At 32.3% G+C, this 27,173-nt stretch overlaps 1 protein-coding gene across 5 annotated transcripts in view; it reads left to right on the top strand.

Annotated features, from left to right (window-relative positions):
* CNKSR2 (connector enhancer of kinase suppressor of Ras 2) overlaps positions 1 to 27,173 on the top strand; it is a 242,303-nt gene that overhangs the window by 127,686 nt on the left and 87,444 nt on the right. For 3 of the 5 annotated variants that reach the window (XM_031445722.2, XM_031445723.2, XM_031445726.2), the window contains exons 9-11: positions 2,448 to 2,594; positions 12,465 to 12,598; positions 17,341 to 17,552. In XM_031445722.2, coding sequence (XP_031301582.1) covers positions 2,448 to 2,594; positions 12,465 to 12,598; positions 17,341 to 17,552 — 493 coding nt within the window. The remainder of the gene's footprint in view (positions 1 to 2,447; positions 2,595 to 12,464; positions 12,599 to 17,340; positions 17,553 to 27,173) is intronic. The other 2 variants (XM_031445725.2, XM_031445724.2) reach the window with 1 other exon arrangement.

Here is a 27,173-nt window from a genome sequence, read left to right as displayed (position 1 = left end):
TTCTGTGTTTTCTCTATTTATATAAATTTTTTTTACAAAAGTAGAATTGAATTACATTAGCTGTTTTTAAACTTTTTTCTACACAATTTTTATATCCCATGCTAATAGGTATTTACATAATGCACAGGGTTTGATTGGTTTAAATAGCACTGCAACACACATGTTGCACATTTATCTCTATGCTTTTATCCAATCATTTCCTAGTGGTAGTGAAAGTAGAATTTGGGAGCTAAAGGTACATACTTTATAATGGTCACATTTCTTTAAAATACTCCTAATCTTAGGTCAGTGAGAGTGGGAAGACTGATTAAAAAGTAATAAAGTTATATAATATTCTGCCATTAAGTAGCATTCAGTTATAAAATTAGAATCTAACCAAATTATTACTTTCTCATCAAAAAACAATTCCAATTCTCATGAAAAAACAATTCTGTTTTTTGGAATTGTATATTCAAAAAGACCATAGAGAAATTGTGAAAACAGGATGAATCAAATTATACTGAATATTACACAGGAAAACACTATCTAGACCTAAAAAAATTTAACTAGTCACAATGATCCTGTCACAGAATAAAATGGAAATAAATTGGTAGAAGAAATCTATGGGTAATTCATTGTCGGGAATAGATAAGCTGAAAGAAGGATATAGGCATGTTGATTGCTTTAGGATAGTTAGCAATTATTTGAATAAATAAATGATAAAATGTGGTTATCATTAATAAGTTGTTCATAAACTCTTTGTATAAACAGTATGTTTTCTCCCTCCAAACCTGGAACTCAGAAGTCTGCGTGCATATTTTTTTAGCAAGCACAATGAATACTTGGATTTGAACTAACTTTGCTTTGACTCTTGGCTCATAGAAATGGCTACAGTGACACTACTTAGCTATCAGAAGGATCAGAATCAATGTATTATACCTTTGGGCACATAATAATCCCGACTTACATATAATGGGAGACATTTGACTAGTTCCATTACTGTAGTTGATCCACATTAGTATGTGTTTTTTTAAACTGGCAGCTTCTTATTCGCGTTGGCAAGGTATCATAATGATCACTTTGATTCGTATCTGAGACCCCTGAGGTTTTAAGCATTATATTGCTTCTTTTTTGTCCTAACTCTTTTACTTCACCATCACTCAATTCAGTTATAGTAGAGGTTATAATTTAAATGAACAGTCACTCATATAAACTAAAGTCTCCCATTGTCCTACAGTGGCTGTGGTCCGCAGTACCTCTTCATCATAGTCTCTGGGATCATTGCTTGTTTTGATGGAAGTGCTCATTCTTTACAGCTCGATCATTATCTTCCAAGCAAAAACATGATGGATAATAGGCAAAGGCACCCCTTCTCTTTCATTTGGTGCCTAGGAAGAAACTAGACCACTGTTCAGACCATTTGCTAAATTCTGCTTGCAATCCAGGATAAATTTTGTCCCAAAGTATTTATATAACATCCTGGAAATTTCTAATCCTTTAGAGTTGAGATAAAAGGTTCTTCTCCCTTTTTAAATGTGAAATGTATTTTTTTAAACCTTGGAATAACAGATATTTTAAAGTGCTTCTTTAAAGTATAGTTCTAGGATTTCAGATAACTGTACAACCAGTACATTTTAAAAAGTAAAGTAACCAAAATTAGTCTATGTTCAAAAATTCAAAAGGATGATAAGTAATTTAACATGGACAACAGTTGAGCCAGGTTTCAGGACATTTGTCAAGTACCTCAGTTTAATTATACAGTATGTTTTGAGGTGATATTCAAATAGAATGGCTTCATTAAATTTAGCACATTATGTTTTAAGTTTATAGGGTCTTAAGGAATACATTTCCAGTTGCTACATTAGAGTAGCATTGCCTTGTCATTTTTTATTCTATCTTTATATCATGGTAAAAGGTTTCTTTTATTGATGCTGTCTTCCATACATCAGAATATTGCCTTGGTGTGTCAGGACTAGCTACTGGTAGTATAATGTCAGTCTAACTTAGAAGACACTTGTACCACATATGTCTAAAAGATGGTGATGAGAAAGCATGTGGTATAGATTGTAAGCTCAGGATGTTGCCAAATCCTTGTGTTCAGGCATGTGGATTTTTAAATTGTGCTTGTGAACAGAGCGTGTATCTAGACCTTGTGCAGCATTAATGATGACATAATTTCTTTAAATTCTAAATTACTCCATTGGTAGGATACCATTTTAGTCTCTGCTTTGGCGTGGTAAATGTCCATTATGTTATCTCATAATGATATGGACTCTAAAGCAATAACATGGTTAATCAATTCAAAAATAAAATTTCTTACTTGAGTATATAACTCCTGAAAATTGATAGGATGGTACACCAATTATGTGATTTTCTTTTTTTTTCTAACTAATCTTATTAAAGGGGGAGAACATTAAATCTTTGAATCTGTACCTCAATTTTATTGTAATGATTTTGCTGGTTACCAGGTGGGGTGGCAGTTGAAAAATTTGGTGAATGCACTACGAGAGGACCCGAGTGGTGTTATCTTAACTTTGAAAAAGCGACCTCAGAGCATGCTTACCTCAGCACCAGCTTTACTGAAAAATATGAGATGGAAGCCCCTTGCTCTGCAGGTAATGAAGCTTAATCATAAGTCATACACCATCATTTTAGCCATAGATTATCTCAGTAATGCTTCTTTATTGTGCCTCATCTCAGCAGCATATGGATTAACCTTGTATGCTTTTGAAAATTTGTTTGTGAAATGATCTCTTCACAGCTTATCCTAATAGGCTTAATTGTGATGAAATCTGAAAGTTACAATAACTAAAACCCAAATGATAAATTTAATCATTCAAATTGTCATTTATAAATATTTAAAGCATAATTCCAAAAAAAACACAAATTATTTTAAGCCAAAATATGGATAGAAATGAAAGTGAGAAGTTTCATTTTATGATGTAGTCTTCTATTTAAAATTTATATCCGAATATACTTCTTGAAGAAACTAGATGCCAGTTTATACAATTATTTTAAATAAGGACATAAGATAAGAATAGTTGTTGATAAACAGTAGGTAAAAAAGTTTAGACAGTGATTAAAATGTACCTATTACATTCTTCCTGACTGATTGTTTTTCTCTTTTCCACCATGTATGGTGGCAAAAATAGGGAAATTATTGCGTTAGAATTCCTGCATTTTTCTTCAACATGAAACACCACTTTAAAGTTAACTTTCATTTAGAACTAGAGGTATCTAGGAAGTTATAAAAATATTCTGAATGATGAAAGACAAGAAGTAATACATTTTCTCCCATTTCAGTCAGGATATAATCTTTAAACACATCATAGAAGAAATTTTTGTTCTTTACAAAACTCACATTTTTGAAATAGGAGACCATTACCTTTTATAGAAGTTTAATTTTTAAAAATTTGAATTGCCAATTGAAATAAACCATTGCCCATTGTTCATATTGAAAGAACAGAAAGAAAAGCAGTATATAAAAATGCCATTGTTATCACTGCTATGTAAATTATTATTAAATTCTGTATTAGTACTTTATACCATTATTAGACATTTTTCCCTGAAATCCCAAATTCTTCACACATGAATAGTATTATAGATTATAATGATTTCTCATTGTTCAAAGCTTTCCTACTTATTGACCTCAAAGTTGCATTATACTTAAATAACATAAAAACATACAAAAATGTTCTGTTAGGTTCTTTAAATTTTTAATGTGAATCTATTTTTCAAATAAATATATGTAAAACTATTTTAGTATGTCCAAATACATTTGACTTGCAGTATATATTTATTATGAAATATTTTTCATGATCATTAAAGTTCAGAGCTCAGTGTTTGACTCATTAATTCATAGATTAGCAGATCAGACTTTCCCATCACATCATTTTATTTTCTCGCTGCATTATAAGTTGCTTTGTTGTTCCACTCTATAGTTTTCTATTGACATGTCTTCCCCAAAGATCCTTCTTCAGAGTCTGAGAGGTGGGAACCTTGAAGAAGAGACCTACACTTTTCAGCCATTAGGTTTTCTTCTCTATACGTGTGGTTAAACTTAACAACTTCTCTCTAGTTCCTTCTGTTTCATGTTGAACATCAAAAAGACACTAGTTTCTTGTTGATTCATGAACTCTATTTGAGGAAATACCTCTAGAAAATAAACTGATAATTTGGTCCAGTTTTAGATTCTTTTCCACAAGCACAAACGGGAGAATTAAGGTAATGACAGTATCTAGCTAAGAATCACTTGTATTTAAAATGCTGGCATAATAGGAAGATCAACATTTCTTTTTTGGTACAAATATATTTGGTGTATATATGTAAAGCTAGAGAACAAAGACTTTAATTTTTTAAGTTACCATACATCATTCCTTAATTAGAATTACAATGGATGTTTAAGGCACTGTTTCTAGGTTCCTAAATGCCAAGAGCTGTGCCTTATCAGATCACTAATTATATTTATTCCTCATTGCCTGTTCAGTTACTCTGAGTATATTTGTAAATTTGCTTTTTCAGAATGCGGAAATCAGAAAAAGAGAAAATCGACACATAGCGCTTATATGTATCAACATTTTTGTAAATTTGTTATTTCAACTGTACTTAGTTTACCTGAAACGTATTGTGCAAGCTTAACCCCTTATAGATAAACAATACTATCAGCAGGGGAGGCAGGGGGGAAAAACCTACTTTAAACTTCTTTGAAAATTGGCTTTGTACAGAGTAGAAGGAAGAGTAGTAGTTTTAATTAAATACTTCCAAGTGGTGGTAAAACAAAGTGTTAGGAGTAAGGACAATGGCTAAGTCCTCTAACATACCACACCACCACCACCAAATCTCCCTGGAATCTATTTTAAAGACCTGAAATTGTACCGTTACAGAGTTCTTTTTTGATCTTATGGCTTTGGCCTGTGCTAAAATGCAAAAACACCAGAAGCATAATGGTCAGAATTTTTAGAGAATGTAGATTTTGATACCACCAAAGATGTGAAAAACCTGAGGGTTCCAGGATCAGGAGATTGAAAGTAGACTGCTTTCAGAGGGAGAAAAGTCAAAGAAATAGTAGGATAAGAAAGTCTTACAGGTAGTTCTGGATTCTTTGTGACATTGCCTGAGGCCACACATTTTTCCTAGTAGCTGAGAAAGGACCTTGGATGTGAAACATAAGTGCTTAATGTAGTAACAATCCTCTGTACAGACATAAGTACCATTCTTATTGTACTCCTGCTTCTAGTATTTGTACAAATATGTTGGAGCTAAACTGCCCATTAACTCACCTAAGTATAAATCTTCAGTGTTCAAACCTGAGTGTCTGGGCACCAAGTTATTTCTTTTTTAAATTGGGGTATACCAATATTCTACTAAGAATTACTTGAAATAGAGGTTACGAAAAGAAAATCTGTGGCATTTATTTAACCTCAATATGTCTGTTTAATCTTTCTTTTATACTATACCAGGCATAATTTACCTACTAGCCTTTTCAGATAAAATGTGACAAAGTTTGTATAGTGTGGAGATAGACACTAATACATACATCTAAAAAAAAAACTTTATTCTAACAAAGGAATAATTATTTTTTAAAATAAAAAGGAAATAATTTGTACCTCCACAAATAAAATATAAACTTATCTACCCTAAGGTAGAAGGTTTTTAAGGAATATCATGTTTTAGTGAAATTAGTTTTATTTCTCAAAGTATTTAAAATGAATAGTAACTTCCGTTATTAATCAACTGCAATGATGAATTTTGATTTGGATTCCATGAAAATCATTCATGGAATTATAGCCAAATAAGCAAAAGCATACAATTCAACTTCATGCTCACAGAGCAATTTCATTAGTACATTTCATGAAATTTGGCGGCTTTTTTGTTAAATTCCTGATTTCTCAAACATTTTGCAATAGAACTGAAAGACTTAAAGATATCTTAGTCAAATAATATAAGCAGATTTAACCTGGAATTGAAGTCTGTTGTCATCTGCACCCATTTATATTATAGTAGAGATGTTTTGCCTGAGGTAGAATCTTTTATTCTAATACAGCAAACCAGGGATTCCTTGCTTTCTGAGAGCTGTTTTTAAAACCAGTCCTTAGTAGCACTCTCTACAAACATCCTGGATTTTGGTAAGCATGGTGATTGCTTATAGTCAAGTTCTTTCAATTCGATGAAAAAAATCCCAGGGAATTATGGGTAAGCCTGAAGGTATATTTTTTGATATTTGTTTAAGTTAGCATGCTTAGGTCACAAGCTTGCATGGGTGGTGTCATTTTCTTCTTACAAGAGATGTATGGGAGAATTAGCTGGACACTGACAAGAATGTTGATTGAAATCATCACTGAGAATCAGCAATTTTTTAATACATTTAGGGACCCACCTTTTTGGTGAGAAGCTTCTCAGAAATAATCACTAAAATTAGTGCTTGGATTCAGTGTACTGATACACATTTCATTAAACACATTTTCATATAAAATAACATCAAGCTTGTATCATTAGAATTGTTCCTAAACTGTATTCTAATCCATAAATCTCTTATATGGATGTGATAGTTTCTGGTGTGGTTTTGTGCTTTTCTTTTTAAATTTTATTGCTTAGCATTACCTTGATGCCATTTTTACAGGATATTTAAATTAAATACATTTGAACAGAAAAAGAAGTGGAAGGCAAGTAGTCATAGTAGTTGATTTTGTCTCAACTGGTGTAACAACTGAAAAACACTAATTGATTATGTTACATTTCAAATGCATACACATATGAATGGTTGAAGTCATTCTATAAAAATCAGAAAACATAAGCAATAATAAAATTTATTTAATATCAAAGTTATGGGTTGGGATGACTGAAAAAAACCATTAGTAGCAAAGTTTCTATGTCTCTGAGAGCTTTGTTTTGAAAGCATGTTTTGTAGAGGAAGATAACTAATATTAGATATGACACTACAGAAGAAAATAAGTTTTACCTAAAAATGTAATCATGCTGACTGGGAGACAGAAACAATTATATGTTTTACATGCTCAAATTAGTAAATAGCTGCAAGCAGTTGTCACATCAAATTTTTGTTCACCAAAGTTTAAGCAAATTAATTAAAGGATCTAAATCACATTTGTGTTTTTCAGCCAAATGCTTTCAAAATGTTAAATTATTTTGTAGTTTATTCTTTAGCTTCCTATTCTTTAGTTAATATCCTAAAAATGATGTTTACTATGAATTGAAAAAATTGGAAGTCCAGTTTTAATGTTGCAGTATTAACTATGCCAGTAAGACTGGACATCATAAGAATAAATATACTAGTGGTAGTCTCAGTACAACGCACAAATATTGATGATTAAGTCAAAAAAGCCATTTTGTAATCCAGCTCTATAAAGTCTGTATTAGTTGTATATTGTGTAACTGCATACATATTTTTATGCACGTACATCTATTTTTAACCTATATAGATACAGTTTTCTGATCAAATCTGTGGTCGGAAGAAAATGTTTGTTTTCTTTGTAGTCTGATAGGAAAGGGAAGATTACATGCTTTAAAAAGAAGACTCAAATCTTTTGTATTTATAAATTTGGATTCTAGAAAATGCTGTGAAAGAACTAAGAGGGGGAAAATTTTGAATACATGTGTTTTTCTTGCTTAGGTTCTTTTCAAATAATTTTCTACTTAAGAGAAGCTTACCCAGGAAAAATTACACCCAACAATTTTTCAAGTTAGATCTAACATTGTTTATATGATTGAGAGACTTACAAGATTGTATGCAACGTCTTGCCTCCCAAAATCCAGAATACATTTTCTCTGGAGCATTTGTTTAGATAGTTCAGAGTTGCTAACGTAAAACAATATTCTGGTACTTGTATTGAGAATTATAATAAAAATGTGTTTGAACTGAGTAAGGACTTGTGTGAATGTTCTATGCTAGAATAATGGGGTATTGTGATCCACTTGAGTCTGTAAGCACAAGCATGAATAAAATAAATGGCCAGGTTTTATACTTGATGTAATCGTTCATATTTCAATGAGTATTTTCCCCCTGGAAGGCAAAGCAAACTCTTTGTGATCTTTGCATTAGTGAATTTTAGAGATAACTACCTAATGTGTAATACACTGTTTAAATCTTTAACATTGAGGCTGTGTTTATGTTATTGGCTTCACTCAAGACTTTATATAGCTCTATGAAAGCTGGGTCACTTAACCAGAGGAGCAACTTAAGATATGCTTACCAAGAGTTGTTGAAATGTAAAATGTTTCAAGTAAAACCTTTAACATCAAATGTAGTTTCTTAAGTATAAGTGTTCTTTTCTCATAGACTTTAAGACCATAGGATTTTACTGTAGGTAAGACATAGGTACCTTCCAGATGCGCTCATTTACCTGAGATACGTTAAAATTGGGGACACAAGGAAAAGACCTGGGCCATCAGAGTATTTATAGTAAGATTTCAGTAATCCCTTACAAAAGCTGAAAAATTTATTTTACAATAATCACAGTTTTCCAATGATGTTTAAACTGGATGAGTAGGATATTCTTACTAAAGTCATCACTCGTGATTCAGGAAAATTTGTGCCGTACCGTATTGTGGGATACAATTTGAAGGTATTTATATAGTTCAAATTGACAATTAAAAATGTATGTGTACGTTTTACCTAATAGATTTCTGAGTCCTGTTGACAGTAGTAAGTTATCATTAATTGACCTAAGGTTATAAATGTATATTTGAAGAGATGCATATGATAATTTTATTTAAGATTTGGATATTTTAAGAGATTCATGCCAGTGCCCCCCAAAATCTATTATAGACTTTTTTAGAAGAGTAATAAGATATATGCAAAATATGTTTCCCTGTTGGAACCTCTCTGAATTTGTAGAAGGAAAGCTTTATGTCAGTAGGACCATTTAAATATGAAAAATAAACTTTATGAAAAGGGCCTTCCAGGAAATAGACCCATTTGAATAGAAGCCAAAATGAATCCATGTCATACTTGATTGCATACCTTCATGGATCAAGTTAGACTGAAGCTTCATGCTTACTTGAGTAACAAGATGCAGTCTTAAAACACCCTTATATGTTATCCATAAGTGATGATAGTTCTTAATTGTCTTCCAATGCAGATTTTACCAGTATAAGAAAAAGAATCAAAATGACCAGATGGTAAAATTTAAAAATATTGCCCTTTATTTCTACTCTTTTTCCTTAAATTGGAAATTCTTTACAGTACAATGGTAACTACTTTTCTTATACTATATTATAGATAAGTAATTAAAGGTAAATGTTGCCAAGTTAGGAGAAACTATCCTTCTGTATTATTATACTCACATCTTTAGGTATTTTTTCTGAAAGGAAGGAATATGTCTATTAAATTTTGGATTAAATGCTGAGAGAACTCCCTTTTTGATTTGAGGGAAGCTGTATTTGTCACATCTTTTGTATTTTCACATACTTATATGGTTATTGGAAGTAGGTGTAATTTTAATGTCACTTGTTACAACTAGAAATTTCTCACTGATAATTTCACCTAATAGCATCATTTATTCTGTGCTTGATTTAGTCACATTTTACCTATCTTTCTAATGTTCTTTAACGCCTTTTTCATTCTTTTAGTCATTTAATTTTGTACCCTTTCAATTCTTGTCCAAAGTTGGAACATTTTTAAGAGATTTTAATTTTAAACTATCACAGAGACTTCCTTTTGGGTTAAGTAGCTGTTTCCATTTTCCCATGAAGCTTCTATTTTACCATACTTTATTTTTCCATTGCTTAATGTCTTTTTGTAAATGAGATTCTCAAGAATAATCTCTACTTTTTAGCTTGGATTAGCTTGACGAAAATAGTACAATTGGTAGACAAAAATATACTGAATATATTTAATATTTACCATGTGTTTTACTTGGTACAAGGCATACTGATTAACTGGATGATATCTACACGATAAAACAATTGAAATGTTTTATATGAATAAAACAACTAGCCAGTGGAGTTAAACAACAGAATTGACTAGTTTCTCTTTTCTCTGAAAGAGCAAGTTGTTTTTTCCAGCCACTTCAATTAATTGAACCAGCTGGGACAATCAAACCTGTTATCTATTTAAGTATATCTAAGAGTCTTATTCTTCTGTTTTTGCCAATTTAGCTATTAATGTTAACTGAGGACCTTAATAGCAACTCCTTGCTGAAAACAGAAACCTAGAGAAATTAGCAATTTGAAGGACATTGACATGGCTAATATTTAAATTCCCTGAAAGGGAAAAAGCACAAGTATGCTAAATAGACAATCGTAGTAATAGAATAAAAAATTTTGTTGGTCCTTACCTCACACTTCAGAGGTACTTAAAATATTCTGGTAACCATTGACTACTACTTCTCCTTTTTTCCTTTCTTCCTTCCTCTTTGGGGAGGGCAGGGAGAGGTACATACCAAGAAAAATTATCTTTAGTTCTGTAGATGGTAAAATAAACAAAACAGTAGCAGTGACCCTAAAAAAGAGGAACGAGAATAAAATTTTAAGCTGATTATTTTTTAATGCTCATTTTTATGTTTACTTGTAGTATTAGGTTAGTTTAAAATAAGAGTAATACTAGAGCATTTAAAAAACATACTGAATATAAGTTTTTCCCTCACAGTGCATCTGTTATAGAAAGTTTTGGAATATAATGTACTGTGTAATGAATGTTTTCTTTACATTTCTATAATGATGAAATTTTCATCAGACTTACTGTTCAGTATCATGTGTATTTAACACCAAAATGTCCTGAAAGAGAGAAAACAGTTATAAGCAGAGTCACATCACAGTGTCTAAACACTTGATCTCAAGAATCTATTACTCAAAGATCTGTTGTAGAGGCACATCCTTAGAATATAATTCTTTATTTCCTCAGGTTTCATCGTGTTCATCTGTGCAGGTAACTCCTGATTACCTGTTAATCTCAGTATTTCCCATTGCGAGGATTTTTGTTTCTAAAAGACACGCATAGTTTGACTGGACACTACACCAAAATCAGCATAAACATAATAGTGTTTTACTGTGTATTTTTAAAATAAATCAAAATTCCTCAACATGTAAACTTTCTTTTTTTTACATCATATGAAATAGAATATTATAGAGTCCCAAAATAAATTATCAATTATTTTTCCCTTCTCTCTCTCTTTAATTTCTATTTCACATAGATTAAAAGTTAACCGTCATTTTGGCAGGATGTGTGATTTCAAGCTATTAAGGTGAGCTGTGTAAAAAGGAAGGTCTAAAACCGTGAACTGAGTCATAAATTATGTAGCCTGCCCCAGTGACCTACATTGTACATTGTATTTATGCTTGGCTTTTTGAGCAAATTTTGTTTATCTGTACAAAAGTATTGTCATAATATAAAATAGTTGTACTATGCCATATTTTGAGTGCCCAGCATACATGTGAAAATAATAGAACTATGGATCTATATAGATATGCCAAAGGTGTTTTCATACTGGCTAAAATGGAAACATCTTGTCATGTGAAGATAACAGTTCATTCTGTGATCATTATTTTTGTGTTTGTGATTGCATTGAAATTCTTATTTTTATTATGTTATTGTATATGTAGCTAGTCGGTAAGATCTGTAAGATAAACATGAAAATTTGTGAATTTTAATTTCACTTTAGAATAATTTCTCAAACCACAGTATCATTTCCAAATGCTGTGAAGCTTAGGATTGGGAATGCTCTTAAATTAATGCATCCTGATGTATTGCTTAATTCAGTATATAGAGTATCTTAATTTTTTAAAAAACTTACTTAATTCTTAAATGCAGGCTTGAAAATGAGATCTATAGGTATGCAACTGAAGATTATTTTAAAGAATGATATATGTGTATGCCTATGGAAAGTGAAATGATTATGTCACACTAATCACCATACTTTTGAAGATGTACCATAAAATGACTTTGAGAAGACAGTTGTGTTTACATTTACAGAGAAAGTACACTTTCCTAGAAAATACTCTCTCATATTAACTTTTCATACTCCATTTTTGTAACCTTTTCTGAGAATCTGTGACATTCTACTAACTTAGGAGTATGGTATATCTTTTTTGGGAAAAGATCTGAAGTATCTTTCTTGTGTATCAATCAGGATGTGAGTGAACTAATTCTTCTGAAAGTTACTCTTTATTATCTTTCTTTCAAAGGTGGGATTCTAACAAAGCAAATTTAATGTAAAAAAGTTTCTGACTGTGAGATAAATCTTCCCATTACGAAACACTACATGATACTATTACCTTACAAATAGTTACGTGGTTATGCTGTACAATAAGGTGAGTTAGGAACTAAGTGAATACCTCTAAATAAATTATTTGTTTTTGGAGATTAAAAGGACTATTCATGTGCTAAATAACATGCTTCTTGATTTCAGCCAAGTTCAAAAACTTTGCAGAAATAGATCATTTTAAAATGATAACTATGTGTCATTGTTGTTGTTGTTGTTGTTTTGTGTGTTGTTTGTGTGTGTATGTATTTTCTTTTTCATTTTAACCAGCCTCTTATACCTAGAAGTCCCACAAGCAGCGTTGCCACGCCTTCCAGCACCATCAGTACGCCCACCAAAAGGGACAGCTCTGCCCTCCAGGATCTCTACATTCCCCCTCCTCCTGCAGAACCCTATATTCCCAGGTATACAACTAACCTATCTGCTTGTAAACTGTGAAGTAAATCCTCAAGGAACACCTTCAATACTTTCTCAGTTAAGAATTTTGAACACATTCTGGAAAATTATTGTATTATAGAGACTGCACTCTAGTTAATAACAATAGCAATAACTAATTTGTATTAAACACAATATACAGTAAATAGCCTATAAGCATTATCTCATATAATGGGAAATAATATGAAACTAATATAAAATAGCAACTAGGATTATTTTAGTAAGTAAAAAATAAGTCAGGCTCTTTATCTAAGAAGCCCCAGAAAATCTCAGGTTCCTTTGAAGCATTCATACTTTTTTTCTAAAAGAGAAATTTATGGATAACTTTTATGCCTTCTTAAATGTATGTAATGAGGGAGGTATATTTTTTCTTGAATGATGATGAGGGAGTGTTTTTTCCCCCTAATACCTCTGTATCTACAATTTATACTTGATTCGTTCATTAATATTTCTTTCAGAAAGTAGAGAGAGTTTGTAAGAGCATGAGTTACCTTTAAAGTCTGTTTTCAGGTTTTTGGAGGCTGTATCTCCACTTTACATTCCAAACTCCTATTTGAAATTCCTGGCAGGTAGAAGAATATAACTTTGCCGTCACGCATTCTGTCCAAAAGCATTCTGATTTCCAGCCTTGTGGAATACAAAAATTATGGAAAAGGGCCAGCACTAAATGGAGATAATTAATACCAATCACAAAGTATTTGATTCACATTTTAAATTGGTTGTGCAGTCATTCAAAAACAATAATTTAGCATCTCTTGTTTTCAAGCTATAAGTAACATTAAATTTCTTCATTAAATAAGACAATCAAAATTCCTTAATTAATTTTTATTATTTACTTCAGTACATCTGATGTTTCGTTCTGTTGGATACGATTGTTCTGACATTTTACGATCTCAATGCTGCATGACAACAGGCATGTGTGCAAATGCTATGTTGTCATCCAGTAAAAAAAAAAAAACTAGTCAATATTGTCAACATTTTAGTTCTTGTTTTTGAGAATTGAATGTAGTTGTGAGAACATGGTTTGTGAGAAGATATAATTTACTAAGCTGGCATTTCACAGATCTTTCTAATATATAATTTCAGTCTTATGTTAGTTTATAATCAGATGTACAAATCTATCCAAAAATCTTAGTCAAATACAAGTTGCATTTTAATTTTTTTAAGGTAGTGTCAGACTTTCTGAATGATGAAGGAGAGTGTTTTATTGCATGAAGAGCAATAAAGGCATGTGTGTTTCAAGTAGGAAATGACTCATTTTTGGTTTGTTTTCATTTTAATTGGAAAGATTTTTATTTCAGTGCAAAGGATCATTTAAATAGGCCTTATTCTTCAGAGGGCTCCATATACAGACAAACATCAGAAAATTATTTTCAGCAAATCTCTGCAGTTTTTTAATGTCCTTTCTTTGTCTCTTGGGTAGGGAGGAATTTGTAATAAAGTGTTTCCTTGACAAAAAGTATTTAAAATGCACTTCAGAAGACAGGAGTAAAAGGACCCAGTTCTGTCCTCTCAGTGTGCTGCAGATATGATTACAGCAATATAATGAAGTCAGTACAAAGCTTAAACTTGCTATTTAAAAATATAGGAGAATGTAAGAGGTTGAATTATCAACATAGTCGTACTTGTTTTATTAGTATTGCTTGAAAGCTCCATACTTGTCAGTAAAATTCATAATCAGAGTATATTATCTCTCATTTTAGTTCTTAGTGATTCTTAGTCTAGTGTGTAATTTAAGAGAATATTTTAAAATCACATTATTAGTTACCCAGTCACAGAATTGTTTGATACAGCATAGTTAGACCAATATATGCATCAAAGTCCCTTTGTAGAATAGCCTTGTGTGAATTACCTGCATTTTCTGGTTTGACTTAAAATTATAGTCATAAAAATTTTTACATATGTCATTCTTTTATAGATACAGTCATGGCACTTTTTTACCCGTTTTCTCATTTTGTGGATGAATGTGGTTCGCCTAATTTAACTCATCTGAACATTTCTTTTTTCTTATATTAATTTTTTTATGTAGGACAGCATTTTAGTGATAATTTAAATTGTAAGTAAGAAAAATTTTCTCATCTTAAAACCAAAAATCTTAAAAATGGTAGGACTAGTCAAATTAGGTAGAAGTCTTTTCATGTGATTATAATTCTTTTAACACATTTATTCCAGAAAAAAAAATGTGATTGCGAAAGTGATTTTTTCAGGGGGAGGATATAATTGCCCCCCCACAAAAATTTTAAAAACCCCAAAACAAAAATATTGACTTTTTCTCTAAAAGAGAAAACAGTCATGTGTGTGAAGTGAGTAAAATTTGGTCAGTTTTTTACTGTATGTCTTACTATAGGCAATTTCATTATCAATATATAGTGAATTTTTTTTACTTAACCAAATTTCTTTTTCTGTCATGAAAATCAGTAATTTGTAGGTCTTTGCACAACTGTGAAGTTTAAGTACACTAATTTCTCTTATTAATTTTACTGTGAGCCATTAAGTATAAAGAAAGTTCACTAAAGCAGTGCTCAAACTTCTCATCTGTTCCCTTAAATCCTTTTTAGAGCAAAAGCATAGATTTATTACATACATGTATAGATGTACAACATTAAGAAAGGTTTTTAAAAAGTTTTACAGCCGAATAAATTAATACGTTGAGTTATTCAGGGGCTCATGATGTAAGTACACGTACATACAGGCACAGACACAAATGTGCACACACTTACATACACAATACATGTATCAGTTCATTCTAATGCAAAGTTTGTTTTTGGTTTGTACTTTTCTTAGTCCAACTTTATTTAATGTATTCCATATAGACATGTCTAATAAATCTTCCTCATTGATGTAAGGGCCTGCTTTCATATCATTATAGTAAGCAATACGAGCCCTTCCCATTTTCTGCCACAGGGTGTATACATATAAATAAAGCATGGTGAATTAACTAGGGCTGAATCACCCTCTGATCTCAGCTGCATTAACATTTATGTCACAGCCCTGATAGAAATGTCTGCCTGTTTATACATAGGCATAACTTTACTCCAATACCTCAAGTTCATTAGGGCTGTTTCCAAGTTAGTTGCAGTGTCAATTTCTTTTTGCTAGAGGACTAACAGTAACAAGTACTAGGCAATTTGTTCAGGAAAAGTTTTTAGCTAGCCAAAAATAAAGTTCTGCCTGGATTTTGTATCATTTTCTTTGTGTTGCTTAAGAACTAACTTTTATAGTTACAACTTGGTAATAAGCAGTAGTTTTATTTAAAAAAAATAAGAGTGAATGGCAGTGTAAATGGCAGCCTCACTTTGTAATTAGTTAAGTACATAAGACAGCTTGCTGATTCAGTCCAGAGAATGTTTTTTACTGCTTTTGACATAATTCAAATAATAAGAATAAAGTTCTCTTCATTTGAACAAGCCCGATCTAGACATTTGCGTACCAGTACAGAAGTGTAGTATACTATAGTATAAAAATACAGTATTTTTGCTGAGCTGAAGCTAGAATTAACATTAGTTTTATAAGCTCATCTCCATCTGAAAAGACTCAATACGTCAATTAAAAATGTTATTTTCATCCCTCTTGCTATAATCAGTTTATTCTGTGGATTTAAGAATTCAGTCTTGGCACTTGTCATAAAATTAAATTATATCTGGTATGATAGCATTCATGGCACTGTTTAGGATAGAACTGGATTTAAGAACTAGGAAGAAATAAAGTTAATGATACACAAGAAATGTTGCATTTATATTCATAGTCATGTTCTAGAACATGAGCTTTTCTAACAGAAATTTCATAGCCAGTCAGTGAAATTATTGTAAAATAAACAAGGTTGATCTTAACCAATCCTAAGTGGAATATTTCTACCAAAATTCCACTCTTATGGGCCCAATCCCCTGGGTTGTGTGAGTAATCCTATGTGAGAGTAACAGTTTTAGGGATCCCGTAAATTATTAGATTTTTCTCTTCAGAATCCTTCAGAAGAAAAAAATTAATTTGCCATCACCTTAAATCTCATTCTTAAACTCTGTATATGATTAGGTTTCTCCACCCTCTCCACAGGAAGTGTTGCTGATGTATAATGAAATTTTGATACTTCCATTTAGAATGAGCTCCATGAATGTATCTTTTTTACTATTAAATAGCATACATAAAGTTTAGATACTGAGAGTAATTATTTTCATTAAGGTGTATTTTAAATTAATAACAAGCTGTTTGAAATTCTTACAATATCAGTTTGTATAGTGCTGATTTGGTTCTTAAGCTCACATTACCTTCACAGAGGTGGTAGTTCTTAAACACATCTTTGTTTTTAAGCAGTGCAGATATTGTTGTGAATGAATTAGGTAAACTGGCAGAAGAAAGGTATGTCATTAGCATTGTTAACATTATGCCTATTGTCTTGAGTACTAAAAGCAATTAACATGCTGAGATGATTTCTTTTATATGACATAGTATGGTGAAAATGGACTAGAGCACAATTTAGAAGATCAACGGCCCATGTCTAGCTGTGTAACCTTTAGACAAGTCATTTAACCTCTCTGAGCCTTTGCATTTTTTTCTGGAAAAATAGGAAAAATTAAAAATTGCCCTATAAACCTCCAAGTTTGGAAATATCAGAAAATATCTTATATGGGAAGGATATTATTACTGTTTGAGACCCTCTCTGCCATTTTACCACCCTCACACTTTCCTACATCCTTCTCCTTTATCCTTTCTTTAGAGATGAAAAAGGAAACCTTCCTTGTGAAGACCTCAGAGGACATATGGTGGGCAAGCCAGTACATAAAGGATCTGAATCTCCAAATTCATTTCTGGATCAGGAATATCGAAAGAGGTTTAATATTGTTGAAGAAGATGCTGTCTTATATTGCTATGAATATGAAAAGGGAAGATCAAGTAGTCAAGGAAGACGAGAAAGCACCCCAACTTATGGTAAGAGTTCTTCTCTCATGTTGATATAAGAACATATGTGTGGCATGGGAATCTTAACTTCTTTTCCTAGACTTTTGGGTTGTGGAAATTACTTGATAGCTTTTGAATCTTTATGATCTATCTGTGTCTGTCATGTGCTTCCAAGTGGAATCTCAACAGTATGAGGCATATCATTAAAAATTATTCTAACTTTTCCCAAGATAAGCAAGAATAGTAGGTAACATTTTAGCTCATTAATGATTTTTCAAAACCTTTTTGAATCACATGTAATTTTGTGTATCAGGTGTTGCCAAATCGGAATAGTTCAAGGGGTTCCCCCAGTTTTTTTAATGAACACTTACTGTTGAATATGACTTATTTAAAATAAAATTTCCTTATATCTAATGTATTAAAAATATTTAGATGGATTTTTCCAAGGAAAATCTCATCTCAATTTTTATTTTTTGTAAGAAGCTGCAAAATTTGAGTGGATTTTAAATAGGAAGGACATACTATATCTAAAGCAAAGATGGGCCTAGAGCTACCGTGTCACAGAATTTTTTATCTTTAACTCCTGTTTTTCCATGCATGACCAAGAAAGTAACCCAGTCACAAATACTTTAAATTGACATAGTGTAGCTGAAAGATTTGCAGATACAGTTGCCTAAAGTAGTAAAACCTATGGACCTGTTGCAAGAGTGCATGGATTTAATTGGAATTCTGTGCTTATTCCTTTTCAGTTTGGGGGGAGGGAAAGGATCCTTGCTGATTAGTCCAGACTCATTCAGTGGGAGCTGAGCAGAAGGAAAGTTGTTTTTAGCTTTCTCTTTCCTCCTGCCTCCCTTACTTGTCCACCGTGGTCATGTGCCTCCCTCCTGTGGTCCCAAAAGATTGGTCATCATGTACCTTATTACCCATGCCTTATTTCCCCATAGCTCTTTGGTAATAGTTATGTATGAAAAATTTTGACCAAAATGACCCTAAAGAATAGGAACCATACATGTCTTGTTTTGTGTCATTCTCTGTACATGTGCTGTTTTATCATAAGTAATGATATTTTTTAGCATAGCTCCACTGTTGTACTACTCTGGTGGCGCTTATGTTGAACTGTCATAAGTGAAGGCATTTGCACCTTTGCTTTTCTCTGCTATTATATTGTAAACCTCTGCAGTATGGAGGCCTGCCATCTTTGTTATCTCTGCCTCTGCCCCATCACACAAGGTTTTTATTTTTGTTCACTCATTCTACAAGCACTTATTGACTACCTATTGTTGGATAGGCAGTAATGTATATCAACTCTTCTTTTTTATGTCCCAGAATTTTCTGGCTATTTTCTACTTGTGTTGAAGTAAATAAGAATGTTTAATTTAAGGGGAAATTATAATCATCAGATGAAGTGGATTATTAATAACTTTATAAAAAATAGCTTATAGGGTCTTAGTTAAATGTCTGTGAATTGTTAGTTCCTTCAGACTACAGTTTAAAGCACGTAGTGCTGTCATGTTCCACAAATCATATCTCTTCCAATAAGATAGATTACTATTTAAATTTTAGAGAATTTAGATATCCTATAGATACTTGATATATTTTTATAAACAAGTTAGGAGAAAAGAAATATATATATGTATATATATGTTTAAAAGAAAGCTAAGGAAGTTTAAAAAGTACTTTACTTTTGATCCTGAAGGTTTTTTTTTTAACTTTTGAACTTGAAATATAGTTTGAACCTTCAATAGAGATACTTACAGATACTTCAGTGTAGATTTCCTAGCACACCTTGAAAGTTGTTCCAGGTAACTAGCAGTTTAATATATTTACCTTTTTTAAATCAGATCTTAAGTAGTAAAACCTACCTGTCACATACATGAATCTGTAGCCATAATTTTCCCAAAGATTAATTCATTTGTTAACCTCATTCAGCTAATATTTGTTGTGTACATAAAGTCAGCCAGGCACTGAAGATGTAAAGATGAATAAAATGTAAATCCTCTGTGGAATGCAGTCATACCCCAGAGGGAAAAAACAAAGAGATGCAGTGCAGCCACTTTAGATAAGTAGGATGGTGTGAACAAAGTGCTCCAGTAGCCCAGGAGCTGAGGCTCCAGAGTCTTCTTGGGAAGTCACACATCAATGCTGAGTTTATGCTGAGTTTTAAATGATGAATACTCATCAACTGGGATTTCTAAATGCTAGTTATCCCCACCAAATACCTGGCACCTTCTCAAACCTTCATCTAAAATCTGAGCATTAAGTTAAATCTCCAAGTCTCCCTAAAGGCCCCAATACGAGTAACTTCAAACCTTAGAAAGCAAGAATGGATAACAACTTCTTTATTTAACCTATAAAATGGCCCCATCACATGGAACCCCAAGTGTGACAGCATTCTCTTGGATTTAAAAATAATAATGAACATACTTGCTCCTATTGAAGTATATTGCAAAAAATACTGAAGTTACAAAAAAGTTCACATTTGATATTTTCTGAAAATGATAGTAATTTAAATTGTTAGCACTTGTGTGATTGCTTCAAATGCAATATGTAAGTCCTTTAGCCTTACAATGTTCAACTCTGTTCTTAGTTGCAAATACCCTTATCTTCAAGTATGTGAACTTAGCTATCATTACTACCTATTAACTTCCCAGATTACCTGTTTGGTCAAAAAGATTTAGAATTAAGATTATAAGAGTCTAGGTAGGATTTTGAGAAGCAAAGGAAAAACATGATACAGTTTTTAGTGTGTGCTTTTGGTTTCATTCATTTTAAACTTAGGTATATAAGATGAAAATATTTAGGGAATCTCTGTTATTAGACACAATGGTAAAGAAACAGATGTAAAGAAAAATTCCTGAAAATATCCTAATTGTGAGCTTTAAAATATATTGATTAATCAAGGTTCTTATTTTATATCATGGACCCACTATTTGTGGCTAAGAGTGAATTAAAGAATGGTTATTTTCCCTATGCTATGAGACAAATATATGGATAGAGAGTGGAAAGCCCATCTAGAAAGAAAGTAAATGATACCTGTTGACCTTTTATATATGCCAGGCACTCTTCTAAGCTTTTAAAAGGCATTAACCCATTTAATCCTGACAACAACTCTGTAAGGTAGATACTAATAGAATCCTTATTTTACAGATGAGTTAAATAACTTACCCAACTAGAAAGTGGTGAAGCTAGGATTAAGTACCCATGAATATTTGTTGAATCTACCAGTTCTGGCTAACTAAATATTATGAAAATAATTTGGTAAATTGTAGGAAAATAATTCTAAAAATTGCATTACTCCTTCCAAATTCAAGCATTTGATTTCAGGCAAGCAGAACTAGGTCTGATTTTGTATGTTCTTTTATATTTTTTATATTTACTGGTACTGTAATAAACATGCATTTACATAGACATGGCCCTGACACACTTTAGGAGAACATAGCTAAATTGAGGGGTAAAGTTAGCAACAAAATGTTATGTCTTTATCAGAGAGCATAAGATAGGTTTCACTGTCCTAAAAAGATAAACAAGAGTGATTTTTCAGAACACAGATACAGTAGGGAAGGCAACCTAGATAGGTGATTGCTACCATTGGGTTTATCATCAGCCGTACTTGGTAGTCCTGTCTGCCACCTCATTACTCCAGTGTGACCTTAGGAATGTTACTCTAGGCCTTAGTTTTCTCATTTGTTAAATGAAGTTGATAAATATCTGCCTCATAGACTTTTTTGAGAATTTATGACAACACACTGTAAATTGCCTAGAAAGTCCCCAATATGTGCTAGATATCTCTATTCACTGTTGTCATTATTATATAAAGACATTAATGTTGCTAAGAGAATAAATCTTAAGGGTTTTCACCACACAAAAAAAGGATAACTATTTGATATGGTAGATGTGATAAATATCTTGACTGTGGTTATTCATTTCACAATGTATACATATAATGTCAAATCATCATGTTGTGTGCCTTAAAATATACAACTTTTATTTGTCAATTATACCTCAATAAAGCTGAGAAAAACAATAAAAGAGCTGAACTATCTCAACATGTAAATAATAATAATAATATCAGCCATTTAAAATTCTTTGAAGAGTAAGATAGAGTGAATAAACAGAAAGTTCAGAGGAAAAAGCTTCAATGTGAAAATAAAAGAGGGGGAAAGGATAGCATTAAATCACTTTAACTATTTGGTCTCATTTGCTCATTCTTCAAAGGCAAAGGTTCAGATTTGATGAGATCAGTTGCTTGGCAACTTTTCAGAATGATAATATTTCCCATCAGCTTTCCCTTTTCACTGTTCACAGACTCCTTCCCCTTGCTCTTCCATCACAGCACATTTCTATGTGTAGAAACCTGCTAAAAGGTAGACACGGTTGGCTGAGTCCCTTTGTAGTCATGAATGGTCAGATTTTATACGAATAGGAGGAAAACATATTTTTTACAATAATATTATAGAATAGTATTTGTTTGACAGAATTTGGACCTTTTCTGATTTATTGAAAATCCAGCACCTGACAAAAAGCACATGAATGAATGTAAGGCTGATATTTTACAAGTGCTCCTCATAAATGTTATTTGTACACAGTGTGCATTGAAAAAATTAATTTCTGTAACATTATACGTGAACATTTTCCACTTGAGTAGTTGGGACAAAAGAAAACCAAATACCATGTCCCTTTTATCCACATGAATAGCAAATGGGTTGAAGTGACTCACAGCAGCATGATGAAGGACCTATGGGCAGTGATAATATAAACTAAGTTTCATCAGTGTGAGGTGAGGATATAGCCTGTAGGTTGCAGGGTCTCTCATCATATTTCAACATCACCTTTCTCTGTCTTACAACTTCATTCTATCTTTTGGGGCATTGAATTATAATAAACAGCATTATTTCAAACATTTCTTAAAGGTATTCACATTTCTTTATTTCCAAATACAAGCCTGTTCTCTTTTCTGTGATTTTTGAATATAAATTCTCTTCCTTATCGGGTAAAAGTTCAGCTGTCATTCATCAGCTATGCTAGAGAGAAAAGAAAATGGGATTCTAACCACAGGAATTTTCTGTGTTCAAGTAAAATGTACTACTTCCAAAGCAGAACTAACCATAGAAATAGAAGTTAGTGAGTCAAAAATGCAGAATTATGAGATATGTACTATACTCATAGGAATTGTTATTCCTTTGGACTTATTTAGTACATTTCATAAAGACAGCATGTTGGTTAGCTTCACAAAATAATTTTGAATATCAAGCTAATGGTGATATGAGACCATGTAACCGTTGGAAAAGTAGTTCAGCAGTATTTTGGCATAGAAATAGAAAATAGTCTGTTCCTAATGTAAAAATTAGAGTAATCACCTAGGGAAGGCACTCTTCCTTAGTTTGTATAATTTTACTGATAGAAATAGCAGAGCATGAGTTTTGAGGTCAGCTAGACCTGAATTTGGTGCCTAGCTTTGGCCTTTAATAATGGATTGACCTTGAACTTGAGTCTTAGCCTCACCATGCTTTTGTTTCCTTATCTGTAAAATAGGATAGCAATACTACTCATAGTGTTTTTATGAGGATTAAATAAGATAATATATGTCAAGTGCTGAGCACTGATCTGCCTCATAGGAAGTACTCAATAAATGGTGCCTAAATAGCATAATCAACTACTGCTGCTCGTAAACAGTGATGTCCCAAAGACTGTCAAGTGCTGATCAATCAAATTAACACTTCCTCCTTTCCTGTGGAGGGATTTAATAAAGAACAAAAGGATTGGAAGTATTCCTTCATTTTGGTCCCTCTACCTACCCAATAACCAGCCATTTAAATCATAGCAATTAAAAGAAATATAAATAGAGTTTGCTTGTTTCTTTTGGTTTGGTTTTGAAAAGTAGAAAGAGGAGTATTTAGATAACTCCTAACACTAGAAACTGCCCTGATCCAAGTCTTCTTTTAAATTCCATTACTAAAATCACTAGCTCATGTGCTGGGCTGAAGGGGGCCTCATTATAACCTTTTCAGCATCAGAATTTTAAAAACAATTTAAACTCCACGCCTTGCTCTTCCATCACAGCACATTTCTATGTGTAGAAACCTGCTAAAAGGTAGACACTGTTGGCTGAGTCCCTTTGTAGTCATGAATGGTCAGATTTTATACGAATAGGAGGAAAACATATTTTTTACAATAATATTATAGAATAGTATTTGTTTGACAGAATTTGTTTGACAAAAACAATTTAAACTCCACGCCTTTTTAAAGTTTAATATTAGGTGCTTAAAAAAAGGATAGAGAAAATAATACATGAAATAAATTAAATAGTTGGAGACTTTCAAAGAAATGAAACCTGGCACGAAAAGATCGTCGGGAAAGAATTGAAGGAACTAAGTAATAGATAAAACAGTAAGTTTAAGAAAAAGGAACTTTTAATAAAGTTCCAGAATGTTAATATGTGGATAAAATGGAAGGATTAGCAAACCAAATAAACAAAGCTGATGCAACGATTAGAGGGGGAGAAAACTCTTCTAATGAATTAACAGAAAGAAATGAGCTAGTTTAAATAGCACTTCCCTTAAAGACAAAATGGGAAAGCCAAGAATAGGAACAGTCTAACTCAATGATTCTTAACTGGGGTCAGTATTGCCTCCTAGGGGACATTTGACAATTTCTGGGGACATTGTAGTTTTCATAAATGGAGGTGGAGGTGCTACTGGTATCTAGTGAGTAGAGACCCAGGATGCTACTAAACATCATACAATGAATAGGACAGCCCCCAACAATAATGATTCAGTCCAAAATGTCAAGAATGCTGCTGTTGAGAAACCCTAGTTAAATTAAGAAGAATCAGTTGCAGACATATTGTATACAGAAGCAGATATATATGACTACAAAATCAAAGAGCCCTTGTATGACATAAGGCCAATTGCCTCTTTTTTTTTAATTCAAAGAATCTGGGAACTTACTGCTCTGGAAAGATAGACCTGCACTTTTTCACACTTAGCATATTCTCTGGGCAGAAGTAGTATAAAGTTGTGAGTATCTGGGATGACCTGCCCTGCTCTACAATAGAAAACCTAATCATGACATCCTCCGGAGCAGGAGGGAACCCACTGTCCCTAGTTGAAATCAGAAAGCATTTTCCCCTATGGGAAAAATTGTAGTAAATGGCAGCTAAGTGAAATTTAAATAGAGTGGTTAATGTTAGTTTTCAAATCATAGTGTGGCTTTAAGTAATCCAGCACTTTCCTAAATATGTTTTTCAGATCACTAGTTCTGAAAGAGAATCTTTGTAAAAGAAAGAGGTTATGTGGTTAAATAAGATTGGGAAGCTCTGCATATTTTATCCACCTCTTGGAGATTAATAAGTATAGATTAGCATACTAAAGGCTTTGAAAATCTTGTTGAACTTGAGTTAACTTATTGTTTCCCAAATATATTTGTACATTGCATCTTCTTTGGTTTTGGTCACAAAATACTTATTAACCTCTCAATGGAACTAATGCTTGATGGAATGTATTTTGGAAAAGGTTGAAATAGACTTTAACAACCCATATACCAATGATAAAATTTGTTTTAAGTTACAAACAGCTGACTTAACAGATAAGCATTTGGAAAAGATTCTATTCTTAAGTTGAAGCCTGCCCTAGCAGACAGCTTGTTGAATGTCATCTTCATTTTTATCTTACAAGAAAGCCATTTTCTAGAGTAAATCTTAATTGTGATAGAAGTTCAAACTGAAGTAATAACTGCTAACTGAGAAGACTGCATGGTGTTCTATACTCCAGGCTCCTTGTAGAATTACTGGTGTAACTGCAAAACAGTTTGCCGGAAATCACGGAGGAAATAGATCCCTGGGGTTAGAAAATGTCAAGTGTTATATCCAATCTTGTTAAGAGAGACGAGTAAAAATTATACACTGATTACCTTAATGACTGGAGAGTTAGAGCAAATAATTAAAACAATAGGCAGCCATTTAAAAGGATACATATGACAACCTAGTATTGCTTTATAAATAACACATCATGTCAAATCAATTTATTTTCCATCTTTGTTAAGGGATGGACAACAAACACAGTTACATCCATAGTTTATGTTCTGATCGTCCATTAGTTCTTTACCTAGCCTTTAAGAATTTCTTGCAAGAGTTGCAAACTGGCTGGGAAGATACTTAAAAAAAAAAGCAATAATCATACTTGTCTGTGAATTATTTTTGAAGAAAAATTAATTGAATTTTTGTGTAATGCAATGGTCTTGAATTCATTACTGAGGCAATTTGTAGTGAAAAGAGTACTGAGATAGAAGTTGAAAGTCTATGTTCACAGGCTGACTTTAGCAGTGATTATCAGTGAAATTCTAAGAAATTAACTTTGGTGTGTGTGAAGTTTTTCATCTCTACCTTTCTTGCTAGCTTCATTGACTAATATGATCCCATGGAGAAAAATATTGTGAAAGGAGTTATAAAGTTATAAGATGTCATTTTGTTTATTTCATGTGAGTGTCTTCAAATGATGGTCTTAATCATTGTCCTTTTTGCTTTTCATGAGAAAGGGTGACTGTCTTACACATTTTGATAACATTTTGAAGACTCTACTAAGATTAAAAAAAAATAGATTGCTTCAATTTGTAGTTACTTAACTTGAAAATGGGGTATTTTTAACCAAGTAATATTTACATGCCCATGTAATCTTTCTTTCCCACAACTATATTTCTGAGCACAGGAAGAGGCAAAATCATTTTAGCATAGCTCTTTTTTTACTCACCAGAGCCTTCAGAGGAGAATCCAGAACTCTTTTGCTATTTAGGCAGTATTTAAACCATCTGAATCCTGCTCAATCCTCCCACACCTCTCTAAATGCAGAATTGTCTTTGCACAGTGGCAACATTTCAGCTGAAAAAAAAAAATCTGTCTTTCTTAACCCCAGTGTGTATAGCACATTTGCTCTCTTAGTAGAATGTAATTTGGTTCAAAATTTAATTAGCCTTGGAATCTAATGTTTAAAGTTCCCTATAATTTTTGATGCAGTTCAAAATTTTCTCCTCCAACAATTTTTGTTACTCCTCATTTAAAGTCTAGATCACTTTTAGGAAGCAATAGGAAAATTCACAAGCAGATGTAGCTTATTCTTTGAAATGAGATTTTAATTATTTTTGTTCTTCCTTAATGCAACTGAAAAGATTCAAGTTAATAGTCATTGGGTTTGTGTTTGGTTTATACTATTATAAGGCATTAAAGCCAGTACTTAAATAATCATCACATTGCAATGTTTACAAGCCATTTTTTTCCCAAACTCTTTTATCCAGAAATGAAATTTTAAAAATATGACCCTAGAAATCAAAGTGTCCATTCTTACTTATTTTATTAGATCCAGATATGTTGCCTTTATACTTAAAAAAATTACTGACTTTCCATTTAATTGAGTTTTACTCCTCTATAAGTGTGTGATTCTCTACCTCAAATAACCTCAGGATGTTTTCCTAGAAATGTAGTCAACCATCCGAAAGTAATTTTTCTATCTGGTATGTGGGGAGTCTGATGGGTGTATGTGGCATGCTTATAGCTTAACATTCCTTACTACACTCATTTTCATCAAAATGTTGGCTAAAATATTCAGAACAGATGTGTACATGTGTGTGTACGTATATATATTTTTTCTCCTCAGACTCTAG

This window comes from Camelus dromedarius, chromosome X (assembly GCF_036321535.1).
Source record: "Camelus dromedarius isolate mCamDro1 chromosome X, mCamDro1.pat, whole genome shotgun sequence".
NCBI classification, from domain to species: domain Eukaryota; kingdom Metazoa; phylum Chordata; class Mammalia; order Artiodactyla; family Camelidae; genus Camelus; species Camelus dromedarius.
The sequence above is the reverse complement of the archived record's forward strand: the minus strand, read 5'-3'. Positions and strand labels throughout refer to the sequence as shown.